The sequence below is a fragment of the Saccostrea cucullata genome, unplaced genomic scaffold (assembly GCF_032062105.1).
Source record: "Saccostrea cucullata isolate Sc308-1 unplaced genomic scaffold, CSIRO_AGI_Scuc_v1 ctg270, whole genome shotgun sequence".
NCBI classification, from domain to species: domain Eukaryota; kingdom Metazoa; phylum Mollusca; class Bivalvia; order Ostreida; family Ostreidae; genus Saccostrea; species Saccostrea cuccullata.
The window spans coordinates 386,485-407,869 of NW_026932876.1; the positions used below are offsets into that span (position 1 = coordinate 386,485).

Consider the following 21,385-nt stretch of genomic DNA (forward strand, 5'->3'; position numbering starts at 1 on the left):
TGTAATAGATTTAAAAGATAGCAATTGAAAATCAATCCATTTTGCTTGTCATTAAATTCCTTTGTAGAACACAACTTGAAAAGTGAATTGGTGAAAATTAAATAAAAATGATTCTATTCTTTACCAGGAAAAAAGCGACATTGATTTCAAATAAGGAAGTTCTCTGATAACCATTATCTTCTCCATAAATACTCAGAATAAACAAGGTGCTATTCCCTTTGATATTGAAATGTCATTTATACAAACCAGTTCTTGAATAACTTTCTCTGGTTTGTTTGTTTTTTTACTAAAAAGATTTTTTGGAATCTATAATTTTTTGAAAGTTTATGCACATTTAGTAATAATATAATATTTCTGACAATTTTCCATAAACAAACATGACATTAAAGCAGAAATATTTTAAGTAGGATTAAAAATCTTTCACTATTTTAAAACCGGAAAATTTCTTATGTTAAAAATTTGATATAGTTACCGGGTATTATTTACAGTTGGCTTTATATTTGATATAAAAATCACGTTGTAAAAAATCCAAGAATTTTTTCAGCGTTCACAAAAAACCCAGTATTTTTTATTTAATAAGTGATTTTGAAGAACATACTTGTTTCTTTTAGTGATGTGTCTTTACTCTTTGACGACTTATCATATTGCTCCGAATGGGCGGTATTTATATACAAGACCGACAACCGATTGTGACTGGCATCTACCATTGTAGGCGTCTCATTGGGACCACTTTCCTTCTGCTGAAGAGTGACATAAGAATGACCTTCCCTCTCTTTCTTTTCCTCTATTTCATATGGCATCTTCAGGCTCTGGTCAAAGTCAACGATTTCGTGGTAAACGTGGGACTGTCTATTATTAAGATAACTCCTTCTGTTGGGTAACTCTTTTTTGTCTTTGGAAATTATTTTGCTAAAAAAAATACATTTTTAAACTTCCATTTCAAAATATTTCACAGCAAAATCAAATGCCCTTTCTTTTTATTTCCAAGAGATGTTTGTACATTTTTAATTAGACATTCAGAAGGAAAGGTCAATGGCCGCGTTTCGTTGTACTTGACTTTATTTTTTCATAAACTGTCAGAAAAAAGATAAAAAGACCATACCTACCTATTAAATTTAAGGCGACCCACAAGGACAAACACCAAAATCAATAAAACACCAGCAATTCCACCTATTACTATAGAACCATTTAGCATTATTCGAACGAATACGAAGTCAATATACAAATCAAGAAAGTCGAAGAAAAAGATTGTTAGAGGAAACTTTATATTTCTATTACCATAGTGTAAATTTGTAAGTATAAACATCTCTATCTTCTTTGCGGTGCTTCTGGTGATCTCCATCTCTCCTTTAAAAATGGAAAACAAACCTATAATCATTCCAATGTTCGAAAAATAACTTTGTCAATAAATTGAAATTAAGATGTAATGTGATTGATTGATTGAATTGAAATCAGATTATTGATTTGCAATCATTCGTTCAGCAAGTATCATATTCAGATTATTAACCAGCTTACCTTCCATCTTGTCATATGTAATTGTTAAAGGACCTGGAATTTAAAAAAAAAAAAAAGAAAGAAAACGAATTAAAAAAAGAAAGAAAACGAATTTTATTAGTGGATTTTGTCTTGCTTAAATTAATATTTATCTATTTTGTACATCTTTTCGTTAAAAAATTCAAACAAATAATGTAAATGTATATCTTTATATCGTCTCACATTCATGAATTTGAAATTTAGTTTTATCCCACATTCCCTCTAGTTTAGTTTGTATGGCACTTAGGAACCTCCTTTTGTCGCTAGTATAACATACTGATTTGTTTGTATCTGTAATGGCAGCTATTCCATTGTTAACAAGGCGCATCACGGACCTAAATCAAAAAGAGAATCGTTATTCATAGAGAATTTGGCTGTTTCACTGTCAATTCAGACTTAGTGATACCCCAGAAGAGGTCTTGGTGAAAAATAATATTCTGAAATTTTGTTTAAGTTGCTCAAAATCGTTTTATAAATCATTTAATGAACTATTTATTTTTCATTCCCATATATGAGTATAATTATTTTGAAAGTTAATTATTTTTATTAATATCATTTTATTTTTATCTATTTATTTATTTATTTTGATACATCAGCAGAAGAGGAAAACATCCTCACCAACAGAAAATCTGTTGGGAATAAGGCAACAAACCGGTGTATGTCCCTGACTTAGCTAATTTCAAGGAATTTTCAGAAGCGCATGGCGAGGGAAAGCCTGTAAAAGATTTAATTTTCATATTATGTTAAATTCTTCTATTTATTAAAATGTAGATAGTACATTCATTATTTGCACAGTTAATATATAAGATACTAATGTAGAATAACAGAGAAAAGAAAATACAAAAAGAATAAGACCGCCAATTTACTATGCATACTACTTTCTGCTAAAATGAATGGTGAGTACAAGTCCAGATTGCTTACACTTGAGTCTTAATTGCTCTTTAATTACATTATGCTCCACAAGGTTGGACACGATAGCCCTCCTCATCATCCAGGAATCAACGCATTCTATCTCATATGTTTTCTCCACGTGGGAAATATGACAACTGACCAAATTATCAATTTCACTAAAAACCAAAACATATTACACTTCAGGACGCAGATAAGCGGTTAATGATTCCTGTATGTGCATTCTTATAGCACTGAATGTCTCAATTATTTTTCAATTCATTATCAATGTATGTTCTTTTTGTTTTTAAGAAATAGTTTCTCAGAGCCATTTTAGGTATTGTTAATGTGATACACAGAATCTTTCTCAAGGAGAAAAAAGAACGGACTTTGAATATTTCTGTATGGATGAGACATGAATAACGGTATTTAAAGTGAATTAAACATGCGAGTTTTTTCCTACGGCTTTTTAATGAAAGATTACCTGCAATGAAAGGTTTTCATGGAACATCTGTGCAAGGATCTCGAAGACTTCAAATCATAACAGATATTTCCTGTTTTGATACACGAAATACATTTATCATTTAAATACTTATCATATCGTTATTCATTTAATATTTTTACTGAGAAATCAACTTAAGTAGATGTGTTTGTGAACGCCAACCATAACTGCTAATAGCAAAGGTTATGGTTTCTCAAATGTAAATATGGTAAAGAAGAAGAGAATGCTGTTAAAAAGAAAGAATTCGTCTCATTAATTTATACATGAAATATGAATGCCCGAGCAAAGGTGAAACATATGAAATATGAAAGCCCAACCAATCCAAAGTGAGTGACAGGATTAATTTATTTTTTTCAAAATGGGTCAAACTCCAGGTCAAACTTAGGGGTATCATCAGGAAGGTCTTTTTAACAAACATTACATGTTACATTACAATAAAAAAAAGACCACATCAGCAACTGTTCAAATGTTATGGCTTAGGCTAAATTAAGTTTTCAAACGTAGACAAAACTCCAAGATCAAATTCGAAAGGTTAAAAATATTTCTATACTCAGAAATAGGGTTTGTAACAATAAATACATGTGAAGTATAAAGTCTTAGCATCGAATACATCGAAGGTGTGGGTACCAATCAAAGCATTTTTTGCGGATAAACAGATATACGGACGGACGGACAGACGATGGTCATTCATTGAGACTAATTTTTTCCCTTTAAATTACAATCTACTACTCACGAAAAATACAGAATTTAAATATTTCAAAACCATTTGTATTTAAGGTATGTCATTCATCAGATTTTAAGAAAAGTTCACGTAGAACCTATTACTTCAAAACTATATATTATAATTCAATTTAAATAACACATTTAAAATCAACAGTTTAAACTGTATTTAATGAAAAAACAAAAACGCTCAAAAATCCACCAAAAAAAGCAAGATTTATGAGGGACTATTTCTTGTGGTGGAAGGATATTTAGCAGAAAATTCTGCAAATCTGCACATTTATTTAAGTTATAGTATCTTGGAACTTTAGCCCCACATACTTTTACTCGGAGAATCTTTTCCGTTATGATATTGCTAGGAATATATAATATAGGTCTCAATTTACGTTTTAAAACAAAATTTACACCTTCCCTCAACAAACTTTGCCGGGAAATGAAGATATGTTAAAGAAGTCAAGATAACATTTACACCGTTTTTCGCCTGAAAATCACATATTTGGACCAATATTTCAAAGTTAACAACACTGTTCTCAACTTTTTCTTTCATTATTTTAAACTACTCGATACTTGTGACTGATCAGCAATTGAGTCGTAAAAAGTTGATACAAGAAAAATGTTTTATTGCCTATTTAGATTTTTGATATTCCAGATATGTTACATTTAAATGCAAAAAGGTCACACAATAATTTACGCGCATTAATTTGCAAGATTTGTTCAATGATAAATATTATTCAAGCTATTTTACGTAAAATAAGATTAAACATGTTTTTATTGCCGTGGTTACCTCTGGCAAACTATGATAAAGGTTAAAGTAATTAAACAAAGAGTTATAATTCAAGTGCACAAAGGTCAACAGAATTTTACAATAGCTCAGTAAGATGCAGACTGGCCCCCTATTTTCTGTGCGATTTTGAGTCATTCTATATGAGTACTAATCCAAAACATACTTCTCAAAAAATCCTTGATATAACAAATTTCACGAGTGATATACCTTAAAAAGCGATCGAGCTTTTCATTTTAGCGACTTTACAGCAGATATTAATGCGCTAATTCATAATTTAAACATTCAATAAATCATAACTAAATACAATAGATAGGCGCACAGAAATTTGTATCGGTAATTCATGATCAAACCAACTAGTCTATGGAAAGTCAATGTGCTCAATTTTGAATATGTTAACTTTAAATCAGGTAGCATATTCCTCTTAAGGATATCCGATCCTAAGCCAGGAAGGATTACTCTTTAATTTATATCTTAATTCAAAAAGTCTCAAAATAAAGCTTGAAATTGAAATCTTTTCACGCAACAATTCTAAATTTATGCTTCTCAATGTACACTCTTACAATATTGAAATGAAGATGTATTTGACAAGATCATAGGCGTCGGAACCGGGGGGCTAGGGGGGCCCCCCCCCCCCCCCCCCCCCCCCCCCCCCCCCCCCCACTTTTTTTCCAAATATATACTTAGTATAGACATTGAACATATCTTTTTTGCCCCCCCACTTTCCACAGATATGTCTTAGTATCGGTTAAAAATGGGGAAAGTGGTGGTTACTGAAGGAACCTAACCCCCCCCCCCCCCCCCCCCCCCCCCGAAATAGGATTTTCGTGTTTGGGAAATGGACATTTCCTTTTTTTTTTTTTTTGCTTGTCAGGTTTTTTTTGAAGGTACAAAATTTTTTTTTTACACTTAGCCCCCCCCACTTTCAATTTGCTTCCGACGCCAATGAAGATGATTAAAGTTTTGAAGTTTTTTTGTACCATTTGCTGAAATGTTGGTATATTTTTATGTTTCCTATAAGAATAAGCAAATCTCTCTAGAAATATTTAAACTAAAGAAACTATCATATTGATACAGCTTATAAGAAAAAAGAGTACTATTGATATCCAAGTATTAGTTTAAAAAAAAAATGGAAACATGATTTTCATTGTCCCTTTTTAGCAAAACAAATCACCTCCTTGGAAAATTAGAAAAGAATGGAAAATTATATTTTTGTAATATAAGTATGTAAATATAATATCAGTAAATTTTTGTATTCCTAAACAAGAACGTTCTTATACCCTTTATGAAAAGCTCAATAGTAAACTTGATGTAAGACATACCACAAACCGGGACATAGCAGTAATCCCACAATACATCTGTTTGATTGGTCAGGCACCATGCTCTGTCACGGTCAAAATTTCTGCAGTAGTTTGATTGGTTCATACCAAGCATGTCATAGTCATGTCTGTGTGGTTTCTGATCTGACCAATATTGACATCCTAAACCTTTCATTGTTTTGTTTTCTGTCCCGCTGTACATGATTCCAGGAATTCGACATTCTGGAATTAAAGTTCATAATCGAGTCTGGACCCAATGACATTCTGTGTGATTGAAATTCAAAGTTTAAAGTCGCATCATTTCTTAAGTTCTATGATGGATATAATGACCTTGTCAGCAAATACAATCTATTTATAAGTCAATGGCTGACTGACGTTTTTCATACTAATTGTGAAGCTATTATTTACAAACTCAATTGTTAACAGATTGTCCCGTTATTTCCTGATCATGACACGGAGTACACAACGGGGTTGACTGGTAGGCAAGGGATGCTCACTCCTTCATGGCACCTGATCCCACCTCTGATGTCTTAGTGGTCCGAGTTTGCTCTGCTCCGAAAATTGTATTTTTAATTTTTGAGCTGTAATATTGTCCGTTATCTACATATATATTTAAGTTAGAAGTTTAAAACCCTCTCGAAAATTTTTCCCTCAAAGGGACTCTATGATTTAGGATTGTGTGTTTTCTAGAAATTTCACAAGCAATGTAGGAAGTTGTTACTCGCTAAATTTAGTGCTGAAGACTATATTTGTATCAACTGAGAAAGGGAAGAAGATATTTTGTATAAGCTGAGTAAAGGTAAAAGTGTTGTAGTACCACAGTAAAAACTGTTCTCAGGAAGATCCAGAACACGTCTCCCTTTAAGTGTATCTGGTTTGTCACAAAGCACATCGACACGACTTCCTTCCCTGCTCTCTAGTTCTAGCGAGGTGTGATGGGTTTTCACGTAGTCCATTAACCACTTCATTCCACAGTCACATATCAAGGGATTGGAACCCAGATACCTAAGATGGTCAATATAAAGTATCCACAGCAGAAAGTACATATTTAAGCATTGAAAACAATTTTTGACATCCCTTAGGAAAGTATACTAGTATCTATATGAATACATGTACATACAAACGATCAAGTTTCGTTCCATTACCAAAACAGTTTTTCTGCATTTCTTTTATATTGTTCGCGTCTAGGTATCTGAAAATATTAGAAGCCCGTTGTTGATATAATTATTTTATTTCAAATATTGTTTTGAATATTTTGAGCGTATTTTATATAATTCTCACATTAATTGTTGAATATGATATCTTACACTCTCTCTAAAGCAGGAAGAGACTCAAATGCATGACTTTCAACTCTATTCACTAAGTTTTTATTGAGTACACTGTAATTCAGAAAAAAAGACATATGATATCTGTTATTTTGTTAACACTTATTCTTCTTGAAATAATCAACATAGATAAAAATAATATTTTTTAAAAAGAATTAGCAAAGTATTAGAAGTTACTAGTATTTACATGTATTTCACTTTTGATAAATTCTTAAAAGTTCCCTTCTGGATTTCAGCAAGTTTATTACTAGATAGATATCTGAAAAATGTATAAAAAGAAATCTGAAAATGTATAAATAGAAATCTGAAAAATGTATAAATAGAAATCTAAAAAATATATAAATAGAAATCTGAAAAATGTTTTCAACAGACGTCTGATAAATGGATAAATAGGTGTCTGAAAAATGTGAAATATAATACAAAAAAGTGAACTTGCAGATTGAAAATTACAAAAAAAAATATTCACATTCTATTTCTTTTTCAGAAGGTAAAAACATGTAGTAAACTGAAATACTTGCATTTCTTCTATTAAATCCAATCCATTAAAAAGTCCTGTTGGAAGGGTCTCCAATTCATTTTTGCTCATTGACCTACAATATCAATTATTCTGCGTGTGTATCAATTACGAACTTTGACATTTGTTCATTTTCGCGCCATAAGTTTTGATTGATGGAACGTTGATAATGTATCGATGATACAATGGGACAAAAGAATAACGATGCGATGATGTAATACGAAGTCACAAGTTAGACGAAGTGATAGATATCGTTTTCGTTTAATATCACATCTTTAACATCAATTTATCAATATCGCAGCATCACATAATCAGCATTGTACAATCCTGATATCACACCACTACCCCAAATTGGCGGTGCAATATCAAACAAAGTAGCCTTATCTGCAGTTTTGACATAAATGTTTTACACTAGCACTAGAACTGGAAAATTTACATACAACATTCGTAGATTTTGTAGATCCCGTAGAGCAAGTTTCCCTATTGTTTGAATGGCATTATCTTGCAATTCTCTGTAAAATATGTTCCACAAACTCCATTCATTAAACAAACCAAAAGAAAGTAATTCCTATTCAAATGCTTAGAAAAAATCGACATTCTACTAATTTTTTTTTTCTAACATATGTACCACGAGTACTTACAATTTTTCCAATCCTGAAACCATGCGGAAAGTGTCATTGCTTATCGCTCTAATCTTATTACTGTTTAGACGTCTGTAAAAAAGAAAATATTCTAGCATACCAGGGGTGGTTCTGAAACATTGGAACTTAAAATACATGATCCGTTTTTAAAGCCAGATTAGCGTATATTAATATTTATTTGCTGCTTTCAATAAAACTTTAACAAATATTTTTTTCTGAATTTTACTTACAAATTCTGAAGATTTGGAAGCTTTTCAAAAGCACCGTCCTCTATCATTTCAATTTTGTTTTTGCTGAAATCTCTACAAAACATTATCCAAATAACTATTTGTAAAAAAAAAAACTCCTAGAGCTAATTTTAGATTCTTATGTCCAAATGAAACTTTACTTTTGTAAAGGAAACTCAGAAGTAAATCTGTACATATATACACTAATTTGAATATATTTCATTGAATAGATATCATATGTTCAGTTACATATGTCGACAAACATAAAAGATATATTACGTTAACCTAATAGCCAGCAAAATAACTTATATTTAGGTTGGGATATATAACCATATTATCTTGTATGTTATTTTAAAAATCCCGATGATATAATTCTCAATCATCCTTTCTTTCATGTCAATATATATATCTTATTTATCATATAAAAATATGTTACATTTGAATACAATAATTTGGTTTGCGGACTGTTATGAATTTACTGTATGTATATACGTCGTACTGGAATTCAATATACAAATGTTCATGTTCCTAATTGCTTCAACAAGAAACTCCTCATTAATAGATGGTTTGCAAAATTAAATTACAGAAAATATTCTCAGATAATACTGTTAACAGGGACCTTATGGACCTATGGACGATGTGAAATAGTAGGGGCTGGCTTTTGTCAGACTGCTGTTAATTACTGAATCTACAGATAAGCATATCAAAATTTACTTTTATGTTATATGTTTTACGCTTACAATAACTTCAGTCGAATTGTTTTCCAGAAATATTGACGTTTGATTACTTTCAGGTGGTTGTATGATGCCGATCTACAGGAATAAAGAAAACAAGAATGATAGAGAGGCACTTAGGCATATTCATCATTATATATATATATATATATATATATATATATATATATATATATATATATATATATATATATATATATATATATATATATATATATATATATATATATATATATATATATATATATATATATATATATATATATATATATATATATATATATATATATAATATATATATATATATATATATATATATATATATATATATATATATATATATATATATATATATATATATATATATATATATATATATATATATATATATATATATATATATATATATATATATATATATATATATATATATATATATATATATATATATATATATATATATATATATATATATATATATATATATATATATATATATATATATATATATATATATATATATATATATATATATATATATATATATATATATATATATATATATATATATATATATATATATATATATATATATATATATATATATATATATATATATATATATATATATATATATATATATATATATATATATATATATATATATATATATATATATATATATATATATATATATATATATATATATATATATATATATATATATATAATTTTTATATTTATTATATCATTTGTAATTTCTTCGCCCACATTATATTTATGTATATTGAAAACAATCTGACACAAGCAGAACACGAAATGTTTGTACTCACAGTACTTCTAGTTGTTTCAAGTAGGTAAAGGCGTCAGGGTGAATATGACTTAATCTATTTTTGTACAAATACCTAAAATGAGGAAATACTGTGAAAGAACGTGCTAAAAATTAGGACACATGTTGTTGGTAATCGATTTCAACTAATTTTTGTCCTTAAACAACTATTTTTTTTTAATTTTAAGCATAAATAGATAAAGAGTTTATAAATATAAATTGTAATCAAGTTAAATATTTTCACAAAAATGTATGGTGTTGAATATTTCTGGTAATTAATTTGATTCAATTAGTTTTTTTTTTATGTAAAATCCATTTTCTTAAATAGATTGTACATCAGGCATGGTCTATATATCATCTCCAAGCAGACTGGTAATTAAATACTTACAATTTCTTCAGGGAAGCACCTTTTTCAAGCTGATTTTCAGTTATGCTCTCAAACTCATTTCTTCCTAAAAATCTACGAAGTAGAGAATTAATTAAGAATTCTGTACAAATGACCAGGCATATTTTAATAAATTTGGGATATTTGGTCAGTAATAATTCGTATATTATAACGTATTATTTAAAAAAAAACATGGTCAATGCATAAGAAATATAACTTTCAAGACATTTGGTACTTATTTCAATGAGCACACATCAGTGCATTAGTAGTATGTTGGTTTTAAAACAAGCATGTATATTTATATATTATGATGTTAAGCACGCTCAGCATTTATATTTTCATTCAGAATTTGTTTTAGTTTGTATGAATACATTCACAGATATTAGTTATATTTCATATATCAAAAGGAAAAGGAAAGTTTTTGAGTAAATGCTGCTTCTGTGTGAATGCGAAAAATAGGTCTGCAAAATCGAAGCGCAATAAAATTAAATGGGAATTCAAATAGATTGTTGAAAGACTTTATCTCTAAGAGTAACACAGATATTATTGTCATTTATTTAAATAGAAAAAGCATTTTTAATATCAACTTCAGAGTGATTGCGAGAATAATCAGATATTTATTAACATAATTATTTTTGTTATGATCAATAACAAGGTACGTATATTTACTGAAAAAGCAGCTATCTGTGACGTTTAGAAAGCCTGGAGTTTACTTATTCGTTGGGAATGGTTGTAGTAAGTGTGAAAAAAATCCATGTTTTGATGATATTGATTTTTTGTAAAATAAAAAAAGAAGTATTCAAATTTTGCTAAAGCTCTTTTAAAGTACATGTATAAGAATACTAGTAATATTAAACATCACAAGTTTCCATTGTAGGTATACGTAAATTAATTTCAATCTGATTGTATAAATATCTCAAATTTAGACTGACATATAATATGAAAGAAAATTTTTCATTAAGGTGGATAACAATTATCAGAATTAAATCCAAGTTCTTCTTCAATATACTGTAAAATCGTTTGAGAGAAATATCTGCATGCGAGTTTCGCGACCTACTTAAACTCTCGAATATTAATCTTCGGAAACTATTTATTTTGCTTTGGATATCATGAAGAGAATGTTTATTCATTAGAAAAAATTAATGGTCGCAGATTGATTTCAAATTGACGAATCGCGAATAAAAGATGACGCGAATAATAGTTGATTTACAATACTTAAAATAGTGAGCTTAAAAACAAGGACTACATTATAACTTACAATGTTTTAAGTATATTCGCCGAGGAAGACAATAATTGTAATGGAACTTTATGAGTCAAAAAGCTTTAAAATTATTTTGAAAACTGACAAGATATGAAAGTTTTAAAGACGAGGCGGTTGTCTTTAAGAAAGCAATCCACGTACCCACAATCAAGAAATGATTAAAATTATTATATACAACAGAAAATTGACATAAAAAGAATTATCACCTCGCTTGAAGAAATAATTAAAAGAAAATATATTTACTACATAATGAATATGAATATGCCAGAGGGTTTACAGAATACCTACAGTTCGGTCGTTTTGTCGGGGATATCTTGTGGTACAAACGAAAATCCTTGATTTTCACACATCACCACTGTCCCATTACAAGAACATTTATCAGGACAGCCATACACATAGACGATGATAACACAGAAAAAAAGACCAATGTTTCTCTGTAGCATATTGATTGTTTTAAAATACCTATGACCTTTTTGGATGTTTATACACTTATGGGTATATAAATAAAGCAGGAATAAGGAAGACAAGTTATATCCTCATTTGGGAGGTTGTGATATATTATATTCCCAAAATCTACTTAATTAAGGGGGATGTACGGCCACCATAAGTGCAATGAGAACAAAATGTAAACATTTCTTCAAATGGCTAAAATACATTATATTAATTTTGATCATATTTCAAGTCCTTATGATAAAGATACAATAAATATGCATAATTGAATGCAAGTTGTGTATATAATCCATACTTTTTCAGAAAATGCTTTTGATATGCTCCTTAGAACTGCGAAGCTACAGAATTCAGCCGAGGCTTAAAAAATCCAAAAAAATATGCAAAGTGTGCATTCATGTTCTCTCTACAACTATTTGTTGAGAAAATGTCTAAATTTTGCACTTTTAAATGGTAATTTCAAGTTCAAAACAAGGTACTAATGTCTTCAAAATGAGTGTAAAAGAACTATGAAAGTAGTTCATGGATAGCAGTACGTGGTCTATTTTTAGCACAGAATTTTTTCCAGACCTCTTCTTAATATGGAAGTACAAAATAATCTTAAAAAGTAGAAGAAAAATACAGTTGGAAAATGTTTCAAATAATATGAACATTTTCAAAAGAGAATTTGTGTTATATTGTGGCTTAAAGTAATTAGTATTAGTATGTGTCTGATTAAAAATTAAAATAAGGAGGTCACAATGGCAATATGTAACAAAGATTCTGTGAAAGTTTCATGAAATTTCATTCAGTGGTATAAGATGATTTGCGAATAAGACATGGGTACCCCAAAGAGTAACGGACAGAGGAAAAGACGAACAGCTATACAGACGGACGGATGGACATCCCGATAACTATATAACCCCCCCCCCCCCCGCTTTTTACGCGGTGTGTATAAAAATTAAGATTGACAAAGTTCTGACCAAGGCTAAGCTCTAGTTCTCACAAACCTAGACCTCTCTTATATTTGATTTAAGTTAAAATAAATAATGCATGCAGACATGTAATATTATATGTCGTTCTTGGTGACTTGTATTACTAGTTTTCTTTTCATTTATAATCGTAAAATTCGAAGTATCAGTGTGATACACATAAAAAGCACTGATTTACTTTTAACTGTGCAAAGTTAAAGAAGTATGCCCTCGAAAAATAAGTTTTGGCGGTTTTTGCCCTTTCTGTTCGTCCGTCTGTCTAGCTGTCCGTCCGTCTGTTTTTCTGCAAAAACTTAAACCTTGCCGATAAGTTTTCATTGGTGGGGTTATGGCTTTCATATTTCACAGGTGTATTTCTTGTAACATAGCATTCCTTTATGTGCCACCAAAATTTGCTCTTTTGACCTTGGAGTTTGACCTACTTTTACAAAAAATAACACACTTTAACCTTCGCCATAACTCTTGATCAATTGAATCTAGGGTTTTCATACATCACATGTGTATTCACTGTGACAAGGCCTTTCAGCTGAATTAAATATTTTTAACCGTTTTACTTTGACCTACGAGTTTGACCCACTTCTTGAAAAAGGATAATTCTCTATAAGGCCGTTTTTCGGCCAACAATGACTTCAAGTATTCAGATAGTATTTTTTCCCTTAAAACTCGCATGAATCAGTAGGCTTATGTTCCAATTCAATGATAAATATTGGTTGGTTAATGATACAATAGTATTTGTTATGATATAGGGGCACAAAGTTAAGTACCAACGGTCCGTACTAGCATTAGAGTAATGGGAAAACTCAAGAGGGTGGTTGTGTCAGATAACTCCTACGCATATCATAACCATCTTTAACTAACACCAAAATTTGCATGTAAATTTCTTATAAACATAAAAAGTGACTACCAAATTGTGAATTTGGTTAAAGGTGCTTATGACATGTAAATAAAAACTTTCCGCTTATTTTTTACGGTATTTGCAGAAACAATGAAGGATATCAGCTGATGTTGATTATTTCTTTTTACGAACTTTTGGTTAGAGTTCAATTTTCTGTTGATTTACTAAGAATTTATATAAACAATGCATATTTTACTAAAATATGTCCGCCTTTTACTAAATTAATCTAAAATCAAAGGACTAGAAAGACTGGATGTCATGAAATTACAAGTGGAGACGTTTCGTTGAAATGTCTGATAAAAATCAAAACTTTTTTATAGGCTAGAAGGCGTGAATATGAGTTATCTTTTATAACTACATGTATGAATATTTATAATGATAGTTTATTTATCCATGTATGCTACTTCTTTGAATCCTCTTATGAGTACTGCATATCATCTTTGTATTTCCTTCTAAGTATTGTATTTGTTCTATAAATGATAAAGCCATCCTTGTTGAAGCGGTAAAATATACTGGGCAAAATAAGTTAGGGATAACTTTTTTTTTTTACACAAGAATAATATTTTTATACCCATGAATTTATGTGACAACAAGGCTTAAGTAGTTTTAAAAACATGTAATTTACATGATTAGATACTTAGATCACAAGTGTTTAATGAGTTTTGGGACATATTGGTCAAGAAAATACGTGGCGTTCAAAAAGTAAGTGGAACAATGAGAGCAAAGAAGTATCAAAGAGGGTTTTCTTTAGTGAACATCAGAAAATTTCAGCATATCTGGCCAGAACTGGTGATAAGACGCTATGAGGAGGCATATGGGTATGGACGAACACTCCATGGTAGCAGGGATGCTGGAAGCTGGTAAAACGCAATGTCACATTGCAGATAGACTTTATCTTTCCCAAAGAGGAATTAACGGTTATGGAACCGATATTTACACGCAGAATATTGTCAAAAAGGCTAAAATCGGGACTCCCGTCCAAGGTGTACGGCAGTCCGTGAGGATCGTTATTTGGCCAATTTTGCTGAGACGAATCGCTTCCAAAGTGCTCTTAAGCTTAATACTGAGCATCAGAGAGCAACGAGCAGACGGATTTCTTCTCAAACAGTTTGAAACATACTTCAGGAAGCAAATCTCAAGGCTTGCCGACCAGCCGTACGTCCTATATTAAAATTAGAGTGCCGCACAAATCGACTTCAGTGGGCAACAGAACACAAAAAATTGGCAATAACGTCATTGGAGTTCTGTTCTTTTCTCAGACGAGTCGCGATTTTGTTTTGACTTCCATGATGACAGGAGACTTGTTTGGATCGCCAGTTTTGAAAGATATGCTGATTGTGTCACTTCTGAGAAATACAGAGTAAATGGAGGTTTGGTGGTGATTTGGGCAGGCATAAGTATTGACTGCAAAACTGATCTGCACATTATTGAAGGCAACCTGATAGGTTTAAAATACCGAAATGATATTCTTCATCCTATTGTTAGACGTATTGCATGTACTCTGGGGGAAGATTTCATTTTAATGGTCGATAATGCTCGACCTCATAGAGTCCGAATCATTAAACGAGTACATGGAAAGTGAAACAACTTAGCGTATGGACCCGCCAAGTCGTTCTCCAGACCTGAAGTTAATTGAACATGCCTGGAACATTCTTTAGCAAAGCATTTCAGTTCATCTTACACTCCCCCAAAATCGACGGGAGCTTCAGACAGCATTGCAGGAGGAATTGCAACAGATCCATCAGGCTAGCCTTGGACGGCCTCGCGGGGAGGTCATACAAAATACTGGCAATCATTTTAGTGACGTAATTTGACTCTTCTGGAAAAAAAAACTCATGTTGAGGTCTACCCCCAACATGCCGAATTCTAAAGTGACCGTAATGAACAATTCGCAGCGTGTGTTCAAACAAATTTATCACATCCAATGTTTAATTTTCACTTTTTAAATAAAAAATATGATACTAAAATTAAAACTGAATTCTGTTTTCTATGATACAGTATTTGTAAAACATATTTAATATGATGATCCTTAACGTTTTTTTTTTTCAGTATACATTTTCTATTTGTGTTATAAATTTATTTTCTACTACACACATAACTTTTAAAGGGACACTTCCGTACGAGTAACAAGGATCCATATATTTTGTTAACTGGGTCTTAATTGAGAGGACTTAATCTATTTATCACACTTGATATAAGTTACGAGAACAGCAGTCCTGTATTAGAAAATAAACTGAAAAGGGGGAATGCTTTCATAAATGCCATATATGATTGATAATTGAATGTTGCTTTACCCCATTTTAGGATTCTTCACCCAGATAAAGAGATCATCCACTTAAAAGACAAGTGTCAAAATTTTGATTAATGCACTTTGCATTATTGACCAACGCCTAGCGCAGGACGGGACATTTTTTAAAGATAATATCCAAACGACCCATGACATTTACTTTTAAAGCTAAAAACTTAGGATTGGAAATGTCACTACCCGTGTTAAACAAGTTTTTGACGCTGCACTTGGAATCGACTGAATTTAATCTACAGGTTTCAAGAGTGCGAAAAGAGCATCAAACCCTTAGGGTCCAATTTGTACCTGGGATGTTTTGGAACTCTATTAGTCCACAGGTGCTTGAGGACAGGACCCCCCCCCCCCAAGTATAGACCCCCGGGCCTGTTAGACTTTTTTTCACATAAAGTATATACGGATGACATATTTGTGATATAATCTATCCCGTCAATTCAGAAAAATTGCTTAAACTAACATTTTATAAAAATTTCTACCCCACTCTCTATTTAACATAGAATGTAGGGTAGATTTTATAGAACGTTTGTTTTAGGTAATTCTTTGATTTGTTGGCATAGATCTTATCACAAATATGTCAATGAAAAATTATTTATGAGAAAAAAGTCGTAAAAGCCCAGGGGTCTATATCGAAGGGGGGGGGGGGGAGGAGGGTCCTATATATATATAAGGGAAAACTTGTCTTCGGATGAGACCGTATAAAACGAGTAAAGATCCCTCTCATGTCAATGGTCCTGCGTGCCGAGTAAAGGTCTAGATTTTGCAGCCCTGCACTTGTAATCTTAAAGTTACTAGTAGTAAAATGTTCTCGAAGGGAACATTAAATTGACAAAAATAAATAAATTGTGTTGGAGTTTCTTTTGCTTTTAATTTAAATCATTTATATTTTTCATAGCTTCAAAAAAAATACTAGTATTTTTTTTAGTCGGGACATATAAGTATGTCTTTTAATGTTGGTTAATTTTTTTTAACATGAAATGTAGTTGATATATTGTAAATAATACCTCTATGCTAGAGTGTAGAGATAAAATGTGTTAGGCGTTTCATTTGACGAATAACTTACTTTTCTTTAATACCCCTGTTACATTGGCATACATTAAGTTAACTTTGTAAACTTAAGAAACATTAGGGAGGTAGGTATTTATTTTAATCTCGAAACTTTTGAGTTAGTTTAATATAATCTAAGTATGTCATTCAGTATTCGTATTGTATTACAATCTCCATCGATTAAGAGTAGCACACCGTCAACCTTGAGTCAAGGAGACATGATTGTCAGAAGAGAAAAATAAAGTTACGTGCTTTTTAAAAGAAATAATACAACGCTCATACAATATGGCCCTATTTCATTAGGTAATATTTACCAAGTTGGATTGAATTTCAACACAGCATTTTTTTCTCTCGGAAGATTTTAAACTTATCATTGGACCATGCAAGTTTTGTAGCTGGATAAGTGTTTATGGCTTAAAATACTACGGTTGTCCAAAGGTAATTTTTTTTTGCAAAAATTCTTTTTTCCTTTTCATTTTTAGGTATAAATATGTATAGTTATTTAAAGTCTTAACAATAGTAAATACATGATTTTTAAAATTTTTATTAAGGTAAATCAAAGCTTTTACTCCAGTTACTCTAGTATATCAATGTTTTAAAATTTTCAATATAGTAGATCAAAGTAAAGTTCTTCGCTATAGTAATAGGGAATCAAAGTTTCAAAGTTTTCATGTTTTTACTTATAGATGCTATAGTTAACTATAATAGAAATAATCAATAATATATTTTCAATATGAATGACAAGACCTTTCATTTGATATTAAGAACTTTGACCTTGGAGTTTGACATTGTTTTAAAAATCTTTAACCTTGGTCATAACTATTGAACGGTTAGGGCCATGGCTTCCTACCATTACAAATGTAATCCTTGTCACAATAGACCAGGCACTTAGCATCGTTTTTGAAAGGGGGGGGGCAACCAGAGAAATTTTTTTTACTAACCTGTAAAAAGTTGACAAGCAAAAAAAGGAAATTGTCCAACCCCCGAAAACCTTATTTCGGGGGAGGGGGGGGGGGAGGGGGGGTAGTGGCCAACTTTTTTCAAGGCCAACTTCCTTTCACTTCCAATTTTTTGCATTCACTACTACATTTCCTTGATATTACTATGCGGTGGTGCGGTGGTAAGAAGTGGGGGGGGGCTAACAACCTTTCTACAGACATTTTCAATAGTAAAGGAAAAGTTGGGAAAAAAGTGGGGGGGGGGGAGACCCCCCTGCCTCCCCCTGCCTCCCCCCGTTGCTACGTGCTTGGACCATTCTTAAGAAAACACAACTTTGACAGTTGGACGTTGGAGTTTGATGTACCTTTAAAAATTTTATCCTTGGCCATAACTTTTGAATAGGTGGTGCTAGGGCTTTCATATTTCACATCTGTATTAATGTTTAGTGAGAAGACCTTACTTTGTGTACCAAGAAATTTAATTTTCATTTAACAAAAGTTAAAGTTAAAGTTTATTTTCATTTATATAATTTAGATTTTTGCACAAAACTATTCAGAATTCATTAAAAACAATGTTGAATATCGAAGCTCGATCTTTTTACAAGCGGTCGGCTATAATGAAATCCTTCCATTTGCCAACCTTAGAATGTTACAAAGTAAATATAAAATACATCATATTTGGTACAACTTTAACCCGTTATAGAATTTCACAAAAGAAACTTGAATATCTCATATATTTACATATTGTCCTTCAAGCCTAAAACCCAGACAAATGAGGTCAACATACGAATTATCACATAGCTCCTTATGTACAATAATTTCCAGGTGAACATTGAACATTTTTTTCTACAATGAACTAAAACAATCAATTCAACAAGGCCTGTCTGTCTGTTTGACTGTCTGTCCGCAAAAACTTAAACCATGTCCATAACCTTTTGACTTTGACTTTGGAGTTTGACCCACTTTACACAAAAATTCAAAACTTTTACTTTGCCCATCACTTTTAAATGGTGATGCTTGGATTTTCATATTATACATTTGTATTCTTTGTGGAAAGACCTTTTATTGGATATCAACAACCTTAACTTTTTTACCATTAACCTTCGAAATCTCCGTATTTATTAAAAAAAAAAAGCTTTAACCATGGACATAACTTTTATCAGTAAGGGCTAGCACTTTCATACTTCACATATGTACATGTAATCCTTGTTAGAGGTCCTTCCATTGGATACAAAGAACTTTAACCATTGACCTTGACCTACTTTAAAAAAAAAAACAAACCTTAACCATACCTTTTGGAGGTTTAGGGCTAGGGCTTTCATACTTCATATAGTTAATCCTTGTGACAAGACCTTTCTTTTGATATCGAGAACTTTGACCCTTTGACATTGAACTTGGAATTTGACCTCTTTTTAAAATTAACCTTGGCCATAAATTTTGAACGTTTAGGAATAGATCTCTCATACTTCACATATGTAATCCTTTTTACAAGACCTTTGAAACCAAGAGCTTTGACCCTTTGACCTTGGAGTCTGTCCTACCTCTCAAACAGGTGGTGCTAGGGCTTTCATATTTCAGATCTGTATTTCTTGCGAGAAGACCCTAATCAGGGTACTGATATAATTAATTTGCATTTAACAAAGATTTAGTGTTTCACAATTACATCTTGTTTAAAATTTGTTTCGAAAGACTTATTCATAATTTGTCGCTCTTTTTGTAGATTGCAAAATGGATACAACTAATCTAGTAGTACTACTACTGGTATGGTCAGTTTTGGCAGTGGCGGGTCAAAATATTTTCAGTGAAGATAGTGTGATGGAAAGATGTCCTCTTACAAATACTGAGAATCTAGAGTATTTCATAAACTTTACTGCCAAAAAAATGATCCTTTCTCATTTAAATCTGATGGAGGCCCAGATGAATAAATACAGAATAGAGTTGAGCGATCTAAAAACCCAAATCACCGAGAAAATTAAGAATTTGCCTGAAGATGATCCAACAGAAGCTGCAAAAATAGGTACGCCTTCACAGCCCTAGAAGAAAGAACGAAAATATTATCGAACAGATTACATTTATTATTCAAATACCCTTGCCTATATTATAAAAATAGTCACAGTGTATATTTCATAATTGAATGACAGAAAATCTTTTCTACTCTTGATTCCCAATGTTTATAAATTTCCTTTATGATACTAAAACAACTTACGTAATTTGATACTTCGATAGAATATATTTTGAAAACATATCTATATTACATCTTTATGTGACATGGACACAAATTAAACCAAAATTTTATAATTTATTTTTCTTTTTTTTTTTTTTTTTTTGTTTACAAATACTAAAATAAGGTATTTCTAATGATGATTAAAAATTGGAATTTCAGTTGTCGAGATACAGGACAGATATATATAGAGCTCCAAACTTTTGTAATGTAAACAAGGCTCGTGTCATGAATTTGTTTACATAGGTTATATATATTAAAATATGTTAGTTTTAAATACCGGTATATTTTATTCACTGAATATAATTGAATTATTTCATTCAGAGAATCTCAATTTTTAGAGATCTGAAGGCACCAAAATTAGTCATTGAACATATTAATATATGTTCGTTCAAAGCAGATTTTTCCAATAGTTAATTCTAAAAACAATTAAACAGTTTCTAGCGATTTGCTGAATCTTGTCTTTTTATACTAGTTATTGAAATATTTTTCATATGTAAACAAAACACGAGTCTTGTTTACATTATGAAGAATTTTAAGTTCTGTATTTTCTTTGTAAATCAACAAATGATGTTCAAATTTTTGCTGATCATTTGAATTGCCTTTATAAGGTATTGTAAACATTAAAATTGGTTTTTTTAAAAATTAGTTGAAACTGTGCCCATGTCCCTGTAAATGAAGTTAGATCAAATTCTAGTAAATGAAAGGTGTCTACATATTTCTACAAACTGAGAAACAAAGTCTAGCTTGGTATAATAACATGTATTCTGACCTAAAAATGTTGATAAACTCAATGAAAAAATTTTGAAAACAAACTGCCAAAAAAGAAGAAGGTCTTGTATAAACATCAATTTTTTTTATCGATTTCTAACGCAGGAAATGTATCAGTATTGCTTACAGAAAACGTT

At 30.9% G+C, this 21,385-nt stretch overlaps 1 protein-coding gene and 1 long non-coding RNA gene across 2 annotated transcripts; one reads left to right on the top strand and one right to left on the bottom strand.

Moving 5' to 3' along the window:
- Window positions 1-572: 572 nt before the first annotated feature.
- On the bottom strand, window positions 573-9,255 carry LOC134236380 (leucine-rich repeat and fibronectin type-III domain-containing protein 5-like). Its single transcript, XM_062718542.1, has 14 exons — window positions 9,191-9,255; window positions 8,454-8,525; window positions 8,224-8,295; window positions 8,023-8,094; window positions 7,587-7,658; window positions 7,256-7,327; window positions 7,051-7,122; window positions 6,864-6,935; window positions 6,561-6,748; window positions 5,747-5,965; window positions 2,585-2,600; window positions 1,749-1,868; window positions 1,279-1,347; window positions 573-909 (listed from the first exon to the last, which is right to left on the bottom strand). The coding sequence occupies exons 2-14, from the start codon at window positions 8,498-8,500 to the stop codon at window positions 573-575; spliced, it is 1,428 nt and encodes a 475-aa protein (XP_062574526.1). The 5' UTR covers window positions 8,501-8,525; window positions 9,191-9,255.
- An 8,412-nt stretch (window positions 9,256-17,667) lies between these two features.
- Window positions 17,668-20,363, top strand: LOC134236396 (uncharacterized). Its single transcript, XR_009985608.1, has 2 exons — window positions 17,668-17,756; window positions 19,977-20,363. It is a non-coding gene; the product is annotated as an uncharacterized LOC134236396 (long non-coding RNA).
- Window positions 20,364-21,385: the final 1,022 nt, after the last annotated feature.

Excerpts from the sequence above, each read along its gene's own strand:
- LOC134236380 (XM_062718542.1), bottom strand. The coding sequence starts at position 8,500 with ATGATAGAGGACGGTGCTTTTGAAAAGCTTCCAAATCTTCAGAATTT. Across the intron at positions 8,296-8,453 it reads CTTCCAAATCTTCAGAATTT|ACGTCTAAACAGTAATAAGA; the intron begins GTAAGTAAAATT and ends TCTTTTTTACAG. Across the intron at positions 910-1,278 it reads ACTTACAAATTTACACTATG|CAAAATAATTTCCAAAGACA; the intron begins GTAATAGAAATA and ends TATTTTTTTTAG.